We start from the raw sequence: 15239 nt of genomic DNA, 5'->3' as shown, positions 1-15239 counted from the left end.
AGGAGGGCTGTAAAGGACTCACAGCTGCGTGTTATGTCTCCCCCCACAGGAGTGAATCTTTCACAACTGAAACTGTTTCCATGGCAGTAAGTTGCAAGCTGGCATGTTTGAACTCCAACTATTCAGAGTCCAACATCAAACCAAAGCAGGCCAAGAACCTGAACCAAAGAAATTATAAAAAACAAAGGATTATGGGAACCCATTTCCTTGACAGGGGGATTTTCACTGAAAAGTCTTCCCATCGTTTCAAGAGAAATCTAAGGATAATAGATTGATTTCAAAAAGTTGAAGCTGGGGTTGAGCCAAGAGTGGTCACCTTGGACATCATTTTTCTGGAAAGGAGGTGGTTTAGCTATTTTAGAGGACGTCTTTAAAAACTGGGGTTTTTTTAATCACTTGAGGAAATAATGGGTAGGGAGATACCTCCAACCTTTCAGCATCAAAATATAGCAAATGGTTAAGAAATATCACTTCATTAAAGAATAAAGCTGAATTTGAAAGGATAATAAAAGTTGGTATGTTTTTTTAAAAAAACAAGCTTCTGTTCTATATTCATTATTGTTAAAAATTAGACTGTTTTGCACGGTTCTGTGCTTAAATGGCAGAGAGACCTTAACCGAGTCATCCTGAAAGAGGGCTGGTATTGGATTTGGGGTGCAAATGCTTGTTCTAAATTGCTTTCTATGGATTGAAGAGAACATTTTGTAAAAGTACAGTGCCTGTGGCATTTCACACTGTGGCATCTTATGCCAGCTTTTTAGATTCATGTTGGGAGTATCCTATGAACAAAGATCTGTAAACATTCTTTTCGGAATTGTCCACAAATCAAACATTATTGGGCATTATTGTAGGATTAATCTGCAATACGACAGGATATCAGTTGACTTGTGATCCTCATAATTCCCGTGGACCTTTCTAAACCTGACTTTGCCCTGTGCAGGCCACCGATCTGACACGCATCGGTCCGGAGGCAGAGAGCGAGGACGCTCCAAGGAACGCAAGCACCTGCTCTCTCCAGACATCTCCCGTTGCAACTCAGAGGAAAGGAGTCCGCAGGCAGATGGTGACTCTCCGGAGCGACAGCAGTCCAGGTCCCCTAGTGAGGGCAGGTCACAAACACCCAACAGGCAGGTACGTATGAAGCAAGTACGATCGAGGAAAATGAGGTCAACAAAACGTGTGTTCATTCCATTGAAAATAATAGGACCAGTTCATATACACAGACATACTTATAGGCTGTCATAGATTGGATAGTGCCGAGTTGTTTTCTGTTGTCCAAGAAGGTCGGACCAGAACCAACGGGTTGAAATTAAATCAAAAGAGTTTCCGTCTAGACATTAGGGAAAATTTTCTAACAGTTAGAGCGGTTCCTCAGTAGAACAGGCTTCCTCGGGAGGTGGTAAGCTCTCCTTCCCTGGAGGTTTTTAAGCAGAGGCTAGATGGCCATCTGTCAGCAATGCTGATTCTATGAACTTAGGAAGTTCATGAGAGGGAGGGCATCTTGGCCATCTTCTGGGCATGAAGAGAGGGGAGTAGTTGTTCTGCATTGTGCAGGGGGTTGGACTAGATGACCCTGGTGGTCCCTTCCAATTCTATGATTCTATGATTCTGTGTCATTTAAGGAGCAATCCTAAGCAGGTCTACTCAGAATAAACCTCATATTATTCAATAGGGCTTACTCCCAGGAAAGTGTCTTTAGAATTGCAGCCTTAATTACTCATCCCTTCATTTGGTAATCAGAAAAAAGCCCACATGAAAATTGTGCATAGAAAAAAAAAACACTGTCACAAATGTGCACAAGAAAAATCCCCACACAGAAAAATATCCACATGGAAAAATACTCACATATAGTAATTTTCACGTTCAGCTGAAGATGTCTGCACAACTTCAATATTTATATTCTTGGTAACCAACATTCTTCAAATACTTAATACTATTTATTTATTTTGCTATTAAAAATTTTTAAACCATAACATTATTTTTACAACTATTAATCCTCCCTCCTCCCCTCTGGAAAGAGGAAGGCCAACCATTCCAGAGCCAGGGCTGCTGGGAGATTTAGTTTCTTTGAAATTTCATTACAGTTGTAATGGAAAGGAAAGGTGACTCATCATTTTAAACAAATAGGCTGTTTGCTTCCAAACATATTGTAAATACGAGAATTTTTCCATGTAGGCATTTTTCTGTGTGGGCTTTTTCCCATGTGGGCTTTCCTCTGTGTGGGCATTATTCATGTGGGCATTTTTCATGTGTGCATTTATGACAGTGGGATTTTTTCCATGAGCAATTTTCATGTGGGCTTTTTTCATGTGGTTTTTTTCCCCATAGAACCACTTCATTTCACTCATCACGTAACTATTTGAGGTTATGTGGAGTCATATGATGGTTCCGTTTGTACTTTTTTATCTGGAAGACACAATCATCAATTTTGTCCATTTATAAAGTAGTGCCTCGATGCAGACTACAGCCCAGGAATAAGTTTGACATGACATCTCAACAGGATCATAATATATTTATTGGAACCAAAGCTCGCTCTCAGGCTCAACAAAACAGAGGTGAAAGAGAGGTTACTGGCACAGGGCATGGAAGAAGCCCTGCATATCACAGTCTTAAGATGGTGGTCTAAAAACGTCTCTAGTCACCATAGCATTTCTGTAGCACCAAGACAGATCCACAGAGGTGCAGACTCCAGTGTGCTGGCCATGCCATATTCAGGCATCTTGAACATGAATCAAGCAGGAGCCAACATTTATGAGGGTTGCCTACCAATATGCTTATGTGCATTTCTCTATTAACAAATATGGATGTTTAGTAAGAAGCATTCTATGACGTCAGCAGTCTGTCCATTGGGCAGCATGGGTTTCATTGTGTGTGTGTGCGCGTGTTAAGTGCCGTCAAGTTGCTTCCGACTCATGGCGACACTATGAATCAATGTTCTCCAAAATGTCTTATCTTTACCAGCCTTGCTCAGGTCTTGCAATTTGAGGGCTGTGGCTTCTTTTATAGAATCAAACCATCTCTTGTTGGATCTTCCTCTTTTCCTGCTGCCTTCTACTTTTCCTAGCTGATTGTCTTTTTCTTGTCTTCTCATAATGTACGATAGCCTCAGTTTAGTCATTTTAGCTTCTAGGGTCAGTTCAGGCTTGATTTGATCTATAACCCACTGATTTGTTTTTTTGGCAGTCCACGGAATCCGTAACACTCTCCTCCAACACCACATTTCAAAGGAATCTATTTTCTTCCTATCAGCTTTCTTCACTGTCCAGCTTTCACACCCATACATAGTAATAGGGAATACGATGGCATGAATTAACTTGATCTTGGAACGCCAGTGACACATCCTTACGCTGCTGTTCGATGCATGGACTTCCTACCATTGTAAACAAAAAAAAATCACAGTTCGTTTCCATTGGGTGAGGAAATTGGATTATTTACTTGCTTCATTCCTAGTCTGCCTGCCTTTCTCATAGTAGAAAAGAGCAAGAGTCCAGTAGCACCTTTAACAAAATTTCTTGCAGCTTTTGTGATCCACAGCTCACTTCTTCAGATACCTTTCTCATAGAGATTCAAAGCGGATTACAAAAAAAAACAAAAACAAAAAAAACCAAGAAGACAATAAAATACAATTAAAACGACCATAAGTACATTAAAAACTAAAAAATTTCTATAGGCACTAAACCTGTTTTTTAAGTATAGAAGATATTGCTTATAAAAATGCTCTCCTAAACAGTTACATGTTGTGAATTTTTCAGAATGATCATATTTTAAGCTTACCCATTCCTGTCTTTCTACATGTGTTTCTCTCTCTGTCTCTCTTTGGCATTGTAGGGCACAGGCTCGTTGAGCGAAAGTTCCATCCCTTCTATATCTGACACCAGCACGCCAAGGCGAAGTCGCCGCCAGCTCCCTCCGGTGCCACCCAAGCCCCGCCCCCTCATCTCCTACTCCGCTATGATGCAACATGGTGATGACATCTCCCCACCCCCTGACGACAGTGAGGGCGGCTCCCCTCTGCTTTCTGGGGCTCTGGAGACAAACAACACCTGCTTGACTGAGTCTTCCAGCTCCCCGCAGGGAAAGCAGAGCCTCCTCTCCACCCCGCAGCGCTACATCTCGGAGCCGTACCTGATGCTCCAGGACGACTCCCACGCCTCAGACTGTGGTGAGGAGGAGACACTCACCTTCGAGGCTGCTGTGGCCACCAGCTTGGGCCGCTCCAACACAATTGCCGTGGGCCCTCGCTCGAGGCACAGCTGGCAGATGCCTAATGGGCACTATCGGAGAAGGAGAAGAGGGGTGCCGCAGGGGGTGATGTCGATGGGTGGCATCGAAGTACTTAGCGATACGGAAGAAGATGACAAGTGCTAGAGGCTGCCTCCCTCTTCTCCCCCCCTCCCTCTGACGCATGCTGTTTGCCACATTTGGAAATGAAATGAAATGCAACTCAAATGCAGCAGAAAACGGGCTTTGCACCAAAAAAAAGCCAAAACAAGTCCATCCCACTGATTTATTGTCCCTCCCCCTTCCCCCCCAACTGCACAGAGAAGCATTTGATTAGCTTCAGCAACCATGGACCAGTCAAGGTGCACCTGCTTGATCAGTGAGAGCGAAAACGTGGTGACAGTTATCCTCCTCCCACGAGTCACATGGGACTATACTGCCCAGACCCAAGAGCTGCGCCCAAGGAGAACAAAAAGAGCACAGCAGGAAAATCACCTGGACACTTTGTTATTTTGGTCCTAGATAGCTGGCAAAGAAAAGGAAGACCACAATGAAATGTCATGGGGGGCGTCTGAAGTGCACGTGGTTAATCTCTTGAGATCGTCCCTGCTGGGGACACCATCAGTGGTTCATCCAGTGGGAATGGGTGGGGTTGAGGGACCCAGCCAACGCCTCTCCAGGGATGGAGGCCTTGGAATGGAGCCGTCCTGAACAACATATGACTTGGGGCTTGTTTCCTTAAAAAAAAAAAACCACCAAAAAAAGCCTTGCATTTTGAGGGGAAAGCATGACAGAGACCCAGGGGGGGCAACACTAGTGGAGCATGGGGGGATCGGGAGGTTTTGTTTTGAGTAAAGCCAAGACAATTATCTTGTTCTATGGGGTAATCTGGTAAGGGTGAAACAAGAAGGAGGACCCTTGCTGCTGAATGTATGTATCTCCCACTGTTCTTGGACATATATTTATATCCTGAGTTTGAATCATGCAGAGTGTATATGTGTGTGTATTTATATGCTTTATATAGAAACATGCACACATGTATAAATTTATTTTAATGGGCTGGTGTAAACTAACACCAGGGCCGTGTGTTCTCTCATCAAAGGTAGGTGGATGGATGGTTTGTCTTCTAGGAGTTCTGTGGAGCTTAGACTATAAAGGAAGCTTTTTTCCAATTTACAGCAGGGATAGCCAACTTCTATGTTCAGATTCTCCCGACATCCTCTAGGAGTATCTGACCTCCCTCACCAAAAATCAGGTTCAGTACTCAAGTTGGCATCCCCTTGGCTAGAGGGAATAGCTCCACGTGGAGCTTCTTCTTCCTTACAAGTGAGCAAAAAAGGTATTTTTTTCCTTTAAGGACTTTTCCGCATTCTTATTTTCCTTGCTTGTAAGTTCCTGTTTTTTCAGTGGGGGGGGGGAGGTTCTGTTCCTCATGTTTTTTGCTCCCTTTAGTGGTTGATTCGATATTATACTGGTTTATATCCAGCATATCTCACTACAGATTTAAACTACTGGTTTTTATACTGGACATAAACCGGTGTAATATTGAATTGACCACAAGGGGGAGCAAAACACATGAGGAACAGAAATCGTCCCTCCAAAAGAAACAGGAATTTATAAGCAAGGAAAACAACAATGTTGAAAAGCCCTATATCGCACTTTGATTAAAATTTGGTTGGGCTAGCAAGGGGAGAGAGGCAGATGGAGATGCTTTGGCCGTTGAACCCATCTTGTGTGCCACCATTTTGTCTACCCTTCTTCTGTGTGGTCATGATGACACCAAAATAAGACCCAAAAAGAAAATTGCTCCATAAAGCAGAGGATCATCAGCACTCTTCCCTTGATGGTTACTGGCAAAAGTGGTTTCTAGTATGCAAGGTGCTAAGTGCTGGCTTCTTTCACTCATTTTCTTTCCTTTCTTCCATCTGGAAGGCAGCAGGCTCCGTGCTGGGGAAGGAGAGAGGAGCAACAAGCAGGAATTCTTCCTTAATGATATCTCATGGAATATTGAATGGGGGGGGCACTTTGATTGCTGAGCTTGTATAGTCATGTGTGGTCGTAAGAGAATAAATTATAACCCAGTAATAGGGCTGAGCGTATGGTAGATAATGCACAGGTTCATTTACTGACCAGTAATGGGGGTGAAGCATTAGCCAAATAGATACTGGTAGTCATCTCCCTTGCTACGTGGTTAGACGCAGCACCCACTTGCCTGCCCTAATTTGGTCACTAGCACCTGCGTGAAAGATTCTTGTGCAGTAGGACTTGTTCATCCGTTTCAGAGGCGGCTGTTTTACGAAGACCACGTCCCAGTGGTTGGAGCACAAGCTGAAGAAGGAGAAGGTCCCAGGCCCAATGCTGTCTATTTCTGTCTCAGCAGGGAGTACAGGTTCTTGACTCAGGGCTTCTGCTCAGGCCTCAGATAAAAGGGATGGGCGCCAAACAGCACCCAGTTTTCTCTCTCCTCCTCCCCGAGCTCCATATTCAGGCATCCAGCGGAGCCTCCTTGGTAGGGTTGTCAACCTCCAGATAGGGGCCTGGAGATCTCCTGGATTTAGAACTGATCTCCGGGCGATGGGCATCAGTTCCCCTATTAGGGTTGCCAAGTGCAGGTAAAATCCTGCCAATCCACCGGACTGCCCGCTGATGACCGCTGACCACCTGTGTAGCCCAAACAGGGCCACTGAGATGAAGGAGTTAAGGGATTACGGGGACAAAATTCTGAACACCATGTAGTGGGGGGTGGGGGAGAGATGCTGTTTGCATTTATGTGATTTATACACTGGATCTAGGTCATGTGAAGAGGTCCTAGAGCTGCAGGCCTCCAGGGGTTGCCTGCAGCCCTGTGGTCCAGCCTACGTAGCCATTAAATATTGCCTCCTCGTGGTGCAGAGTGGTAAGCTGCAGTACTGCAGTCCAAGCTCTGCTCACGACCTGAGTTCGATCCCAACAGAAGTCAGTTTCAGGTAGCCGGCTTAAGGTTGACTCAGCCTTCCATCCTTCCGAGGTTGGTGAAATGAGTACCCAGCTTGCTGGTGGTAAAGGGAAGATGACTGGAGAAGGCACCAGCAAACTACCCCGCAAACAAAGTCTGCCTAGTAAACGTCGGGATGTGACATCACCCCATGGGTCAGGAATGACCTGGTGCTTGCACAGGGGACCTAGCCAGTGCCCGCTTCCTGCTTCCTTCTTTTACCCAGCCTGTGCCCGCTTCCTGCTTCCTTCCCAGATCCCTCCTGGCTACCATATCTCATGAGGCTAAGGACATCCTCAGCTCACTATTACTTAGCAATGAGGGCCGGAATTTCCCTAATATCATTCACCTAACACAATTCCCAGTCTGAGGAGTCTGGTGGATTCTCCGTCCTCTGGTCTGCTCACATGAGAGGTCCGCTGACTTGAGTAACCAAAAAGGACATATGAATCAGCGTATAGGGCAAGGCGGTCCCCAAACTTTTTTGACCCTCTGGGCACCTTTGAAATTCTGACACAGAGTGGTGGAGGCAACCACAAAATGGCTGCTCCCAGAGGAGGAGCCAACCCCAGGATGTCAGGGAGTGAGATCAGGTGTAACTCTAGTAGTAACTCTCTAACATTTCAGGTAGAAGCTCTGTTTGACCACCAGAAACCTTTTTAAAATGAACATATTGTTTAAAAATATTGCATACATACCTTCGGTCACACAGTAAAGATCCTTGTGCTGTGAGGCAGCTGCTGCAGAAGCAACTTTTTAAAAATGTGCACAGCCAATCAAATTGCTTATAGTCCATCAGAAGGCCTGCTGGCAAAACATCACCTGGCCCCACCCACTTTCTAGAAATACTAGGTGGGTGCCAGGAAAGGAGTTAGGAGATACCATGCTGCACATGGGTGCCGCACTGTAGAGCCTCTCTCCCTTTCCTTAATACTCTCTCGTGTTTCCTTACCAGGTAGGGTTGCAAAAGTGATAATAAATAAATATATACAAATGCAAAGTACAACAAGATACAGGTAAGTATTAAATATTAAATAAATACAATGATATCGAATCCAGCATGAGGAAAGCTTAATAGAACTGATCCACCTGATATCAAGTCAGTCACAGGTAAGTCAAATATGTTGTAGAAATAATTTTATATGTTGTAGAAATAATTTTAATACAACAAGCTAGAAAACAAAAAGCTTGACAACGAATTATTTCTACAACATATTTGACTTACCTGTGACTGACTTGATATCAGGTGGATCAGTTCTATTAAGCTTTCCTCATGCTGGATTCGATATCATTGTATTTATTTAATATTTAATACTTACCTGTATCTTGTTGTACTTTGCATTTGTATATATTTATTTATTTATTATCACTTTTGCACTTTAGTCACATATATAAACTTTTGCATATTTCCTAAAATTGTATTTTGTGCTGTTTGGGTTACTCCAATTATCTTTACAGCCTTTGTTTTTTCCAACCCCCAGGTACTAGCTGGAGATCTAGTGCTATTACAACTGATCTCCAGCCGATAGAGACCAGCTCCCCTGGAGAAAATGGCCACTTTGGCAATTGGACTCTATGGCACTGAAGTCCCTCCCCTCCCCAAACCCCGCCCTCCTCAGGCTCCACCCCCAAAACCTCCCGCGGGTTGCAAAGAGGGACCTGGCAACCCTATTAACAGGGCTAGACTAATACAGCCTCTGTTTGTTTGTTTGTTTGTTTGTTGTATTTTTATCCCACCCTTTCCCTACCAAGGTAGGGCTCAGAGCAGTTCACATCCAGCTGAATAACACTATGTAGACGACCGGGGAAGGCACTGGCAAACCACCCCATAAACATAGTCTGCCTAGTAAACGTTAGGATGTGACATCACCCCATGGGTAAGAAATGACTCGGTGCTTGAACAGGGGACTACCTTTACCTTTTTAAGCCTCCTTGGCCCCAAGTTAGCCCTGAGTCACAAGACAAAAAAGCTCCCGTTCATACACAATTTCCTCTCCTGTTAATACCCATAGGTTTAGCTAACCCTGTTGTAAATTATTTAATCTAGTCAGGTTCTTTAACTGTTGCACTTGATATTCTCTTCATTTCCTTCAGCAACCTCTTACTATTAAACATAATGGTGTCTTCAAAATAATCCTTTTTTGCTTCTTGGGAATTAAAAACAAACTCCTCAAAATCAGAAAATGATACTCAGAAACATTGCTCTCTCAAATTACCCAAACCTAGAAAACTATTTGACCAGAGACTACAGGTGAGATGGGCATATACATGTCAACTGTCTCTGTTTACCAGGACAGTCAATAACATTCTTTCTGGTGCCACAAATCTCTGCCCAATTTTATGGGGGTCGCCTTTTAAAAATGTTGTTTATATGAGATGCTAGAGTTCAAGGTTCAGATCCCTCCTCGGGGTCTCTAGTTAAATCTGTGAATGAGGTGGTGGTAGATACATATGGGTCTATAGTGCACATAAATACAAAGGCATGTGCATTAAATTAGTGTGCATATCATGGATAATAATGGTTCTCATACATCGTTTCCAGCTTTTTATAGCTATTCTGCTGGAGTTTCCCCTGCAAACGTTCCTACTACCAGGTTTCTAGTTTCCTATTGGTAGTTTGGTGATAGATCAGTTTTAGATGTCTCTGATCTCAAGCAGAGGTTTGGAGTTACCTTGAAGAACAATGAGGACCATTTCAGGCTTCATAATAATGCATTTTCTTAAGACCCTTTGTGGAACCTTCTTGTGACATACTTTACCAGGGTGATATTCCTATTGACGGTTTTTTTAAACCAAGTAATGATTCCTCCTACTTTAATATTTAGGCATTAAATAATATTGCTTATTACAGTATTCCCTTAGCTATGAATCAGCCCAGATGTGCCATTTCAATAATTTAACCAAATATATCAGTTATTTAAAGGCAAATTGGTCATAATTAACATTAAGTCCAGAGTGAATGGGGCTGGAATGAGTCCCTGTAGGGATGTTGCCCAGGGAACCTTTCCTTGGCAAAGGTACATTTCCCAAGACCATTTAGCATCAGTGGAGGAGGGAAGGGAGACATCAAAGGAATGAGCCCGCAGCAGGAGGGGGCACTTAACCCTTCATCTCCCCCTGCAACCCTTTGCCTTTTCCTCCTAGGCCTCTGACAATTACGGGTCTTTGTTTTGATTATGCATGCCGTTTCGGACCGTCAGAGGTCGCCTCGCTCTCCCTCTGCATTTGCCTGGGTTTTACCAGCATTTTCAGGGACCTGTTTTATCTCGAATTTGAAAATGCGGGCAAAACACAGGGAAGCGCAAGGGGAGCGAGAGGCAACCCATGATGGTCGGAAAAGGTATGCATAGCCCAAAGAAAGACCTGAAGTCATCGGAGTGGTGGCCGTGAGGGAAACAGCCATGCATAAAAGGCCCTGGTTTGCCTTATTCCTGATCTCAGAGCCCAACGGATGAAAAATGGCCAAAAAACAAAATAGCTAGGATCAATTGTAATGGCAGATGACAGAAAGGGTCAAGCGTCTCCACGTTGGCATCATAATATGCAGTACTTTCCTCACTGACCAGGCTTTGTGGAGCTAGATATATACCAATTCATTGGTCTTCAGCCACCCCATACCTGGGACCCACCAAGCACCAAGTGTATAAAGGGTGTACATGAGACAAAGTCATGTGAGAGAAAGTTGTGACCTCATTCGTCTTAAGGCCCGGACTGTGAGTAGCAGACCAAGAGAGCCAGGGACAAGGAAGCCAGACACGGGGCGTGGCCAAGGAGGAACCCTACCCACACCTTGAATGGCCTTGTCTTGTGGTCCTGCTGCTGCTCTCAGTTTGTACACAAGGTGAGGCAGGAGACATGGAACCTTTGCTCTTTGGGCAGTAGGGTTGCCAACCTCCAGGTGGTGGCTGGAGATCTCCTGCTATTACAACTGATCTCCAGCCGATAGAGGTCAGTTACCCTGGAGAAAATGGCTACTTTGGCAATTGGACACTATGGAATTGAAGTCCCTCCTCTCCCCAAACCCCGCCCTCCTCAGGCTCCACCCCTAAAACCTCCCACTGGTGGCGAAGAGACTGGCAACCCTACTGGGCAGGTACATTAGCAACAGGTCCAACAGCAAAACAATAGGACCGTGAAGGGGCTCACAATCCAGCAGGTGGGGCTCTGCTATCCCGCTGAGGCTCCTGGAATGCTGGAACGCACCTGGCTGCTCCGCATGGAACATGGAGCTTTCCTGCGGTCCTCTCTGTCCTTGCAGTCCCTTCAGATCACTTGAAAGATCACTCCTGGGGTTGCGGGACATACACAGAGGAATCACCGTGTAATTTGGCGGTGGGGGAGGAGGTGAAACTGTTCCTTCCTCTTCCACAAGGGCAGCTTACATGAGGATCAGGGACAGTTTCATCCCTTTGTCTCTCCTCACTCCAGCCCACCAACTCACACGACTGTTTTCCCAACGGATCCCATGAAGCCAAGAATGATCTTTCCATGGGTCAGAAGGAGATGTGGGAAGGGGACATGTCCAGAGGAAAGCAACAAAGATGATGAGGGGTCTGGAGACCAAGTCCTATGACGAAAGGATGAAGGAGCTGGGCATGTTTAGCCTGGAGAGGAGAAGACTGAGAGGTGATATGATAACCATGTTCAAGTACTTGAAGGGCTGTCATATAGAGGAGGGTGCCGAGTTGTTTTCTGTTGCTCAAGAAGGTCGGACCAGAACCAATGGGTTGAAAATTAAATCAGAAAAGTTTCCATCTAGACATTAGGAAGAATTTTCTAACAGTTAGAGCGGTTCCTCAGTGGAACAGGCTTCCTCGGGAGGTGGTAAGCTCTCCTTCCTTGGAGGTTTTTAAGCAGAGGCTAGATGGCCATCTGTCAGCAATGCTGATTCAATGACATTAGGCAGATCATGAGAGGGAGGGCATCTTGGCCATCTTCTGGGCATGAGTAGGGGTCACTGGGGGTGTGGGGGGGAGGGATTTGTGAATTTCCTGCATTGTGCAGGGGGTTGGACTAGATGACCTTGGTGGTCTCTTCCAACTCTATGATTCTATGGAGGAAACTCTGTGTGCCACCGAATTTGAACTCTTGAGACTTATTGGATTACCTTGTGCAAAAATCACCTCTCAGTCCACGAGACAAACTTGCAAAGATCACCTGAGGTACAGCAAAGTTAAGCCTCCTTCACTCTCAATGTGCTGGGAACAGAAGGGTTGCATCTTGCGTTTCTAAGAAGCAGCTAGGCTTTCTCTAAATATATAATGGGGGTTAAGTGGTGGGGAAGAAGTTTCTCCTGGGCATATTGGGGTGGGAGAAGGAGACTCTGCAGTGAGGCTCTTTGTTCCATGTTGATTTTTTAAAAAAATCTTGTGCCTTTAGATTAGGGAAGCTGATGAGCGTATCAGGAAGATTAAATCAGAATTTTGAAACGTTTCTCTCTTTGTATGGGATATACTTATGTTCCATATTTTATGTTTAATATTACTTCAGCCCAAAAGCGAGTGGTCTCTTGTTTGAAAGCGTTATGTTGACTCTCTGCCTCCGGCCCACAGATATGTAGCCAGTTATCCCCGGAACCTAAAGAGAATATCTGGCCATAACTGCAGTTAAATAGCATTCTTTGGTATCATAACTGTTACCTAGCTACATAATTCCTAGTCCAATTGCTTGCAGTATTTTTGAACTGGGATGTCATTTTAGTTTGCTGGCTTTTCCTTAAGGAAGAAGGGAGTACAGTCTGAGCAGTATTGTGTATGAAAAGGATCTTGGGGTCTTAGTAGACCAAACACTGAACATAAATCAGCAGTGTGATGCGGTAGCTAAAAAGGCAAATGCAAACTTGGCCTGCATCAACTGAAATATATTGTCCAGATCACGCAAAGTGATGGTATCGCTTTACTCTGCTCTGGTTAGACCTCGCCTACAGTATTGTGTTCAGTTTTGGGCACCGCAATTTCAGAAAGATGTAGACAAGCTGGAACGTGTCCAGAGGAGGGCAACAAAGATGGTGAGGGGTCTGGAGACCAAGTCCTGTGAGGAAAAATTGAAGGAGCTGGGTCTGTTTAGCCTGAAGAGGAGAAGACTGAGAGGGGATATGATAACCATCTTCAAGTACTTGAAGGGCTGTCATATAGAGGAGGGTGCCGAGTTGTTTTCTGTTGCCCCAGAAGGTCGGACCAGAAATAATGGGTTGAAATTAATTCAAAAGAGTTTCCATCTAGACATTAGGAAGAATTTTCTAACAGAGTGGTTCCTCAGTGGAACAGGCTTCCTCAGGAGGTGGTAAGCTTCCCTGGAGGTTTTTAAGCAGAGGCTAGATGGCAATCTGTCAGCAATGCTGATTCTATGACCTTAAGCAGATGATGAGAGGGAAGGAATCTTGGTCATCTTCTGGGCATGGAGTAGGAGTCACTGGGGGGGGGGAGGTAGTTGTGAATTTCCTGCATTGTGCAGGGGGTTGGACTAGATGACCCTGGTGGTCCCTTCCAACTCTATGATTCTATTCTATGGATGGGTGATTCTTCTCTCCTGCTACTGGTTTTTGGTCCAAACTCATTGCATCTGAGTTATCCACTTTATTAGTATAGGGGGCAATGCGAGCAGCCAGTTAAAGAAATATGAGTGCATCAGTATCTGTGAACAGGAACATTACTTCCATGAGCTGCACCCTCAGTCAAATACATGAAACATCTTCTGTTTGCTTCCTCACCCTCGGATATACATCTGAGAATGTTCCCAGTTTGATCCAACTTGCACAAACACCCACCCACCCCAATATACACTCTAATCATATTCCTGGTATGAGGATCTTTGTTTAGGACAGCAACCTGTGAGAGGGGAACAAGTGGAATTCATTGTGAGGGTGAGGAGGTTGTGGTCTCCATTTTTCTTAAAAGTAAAACAATCCTACTCCAGAAAAGGGTTAGTCAAACCTAAATCTCATGGAACACAAGGAAATTTCAATTGTGAGTTAATTTTAACAGGAGATAAAGGCAATTCTTTTTTATAAAAAAAAAGCGTCACTGTGTTTTGTTATTGAGAAATAAGAACGTAAAATGTAATAAGCTATGGATGTTTACAGAAGGATTCCAGTGGAACTTTTTACTACCTGCCCAGCATTATCATTTCTTGGCAAATGTGTTCAGGTTTCAAGTTAACAGTGTTTTAGCGGTGTTTTTTTAAGCCCCAGTATTATATTCACATCATATCTGTACTTGAGTGGCAGTCAGGGGTATGCTTAAGCTATGGCATGGCACTCAGAATTTAACAAGATGGGTTTCCCATATAATCACAAAGAACCTATTTCTGTACAGTGATGCTAGACTGCAGGTCTGAGGATTTTGCTTCTATATGACATGAAAAAATTCTATATTCTATTACTTATATCATGCCCCATTCCTGCTAGGGAGATCTCCATGGGCTATGATGGTAGATCAATATGATTGGACCTTTTTGATACATCTTATATGATTAGCAGTGGGCACTCCCCATCCAGTCCACAAACAACTCTCAACAGATTGCCTAGAGGTTGATTTGGGCCAATCAGTGTTGGGATGATGGCATGAATACAAGGGGTTTAAATACCAAATGAAAGCGGATGAAAAATTGTATTTGTATTACTTTCCGCAAAATTCTAAAAAGAAGCTGCCTGCTAGGGGGATGGATGAGATTTCCATTTCTGACCGCATCCCAGTTTTTTAACTTATCAACTTATCAACTTTATTTCTGATTAAATAAATGATATTTCCTAGCCCAAAGAAGGCTTTTGAATCACTAGAGTTGAATCCTAAGTATGTTTCCCTGGGAGTAAGCCATAAAATGGGGCTTGCTTAGACTTGCTTAGGCTTGTTCTCTAGCTTTGTTTTTCTGCTAAGCTCTCAGACTACTGCCAAATTCCAAGAACTGTTGTGCCTGAAACCTTTTAAAGACGGGGTTGAAATGGCCTCCACACCATTGCTGTGACTAAGTAAGCCTTTAGCATCCTAGATACCCAGCTGGATAGGGGATAGCAGCCCTACAAGGGGGAGGGCGGGTTATGACAGAG

The 15239-nt window shown here is 44.2% G+C and overlaps 1 protein-coding gene across 1 annotated transcript in view; it reads left to right on the top strand.

The window, feature by feature from the left end:
* CACNA1E (calcium voltage-gated channel subunit alpha1 E) overlaps positions 1-4423 on the top strand; it is a 430764-nt gene extending 426341 nt beyond the window's left edge. Inside the window, exons 46-47 of the mRNA XM_056844152.1 lie at positions 941-1131; positions 3829-4423. Of these exons, the coding sequence (XP_056700130.1) occupies positions 941-1131; positions 3829-4368 (731 nt within the window). The 3' untranslated portion in view covers positions 4369-4423. The remainder of the gene's footprint in view (positions 1-940; positions 1132-3828) is intronic.
* Positions 4424-15239: the final 10816 nt, after the last annotated feature.

This window comes from Euleptes europaea, chromosome 2, assembly GCF_029931775.1.
Source record: "Euleptes europaea isolate rEulEur1 chromosome 2, rEulEur1.hap1, whole genome shotgun sequence".
NCBI lineage: Eukaryota > Metazoa > Chordata > Lepidosauria > Squamata > Sphaerodactylidae > Euleptes > Euleptes europaea.
The sequence above is the reverse complement of the archived record's forward strand: the minus strand, read 5'-3'. Positions and strand labels throughout refer to the sequence as shown.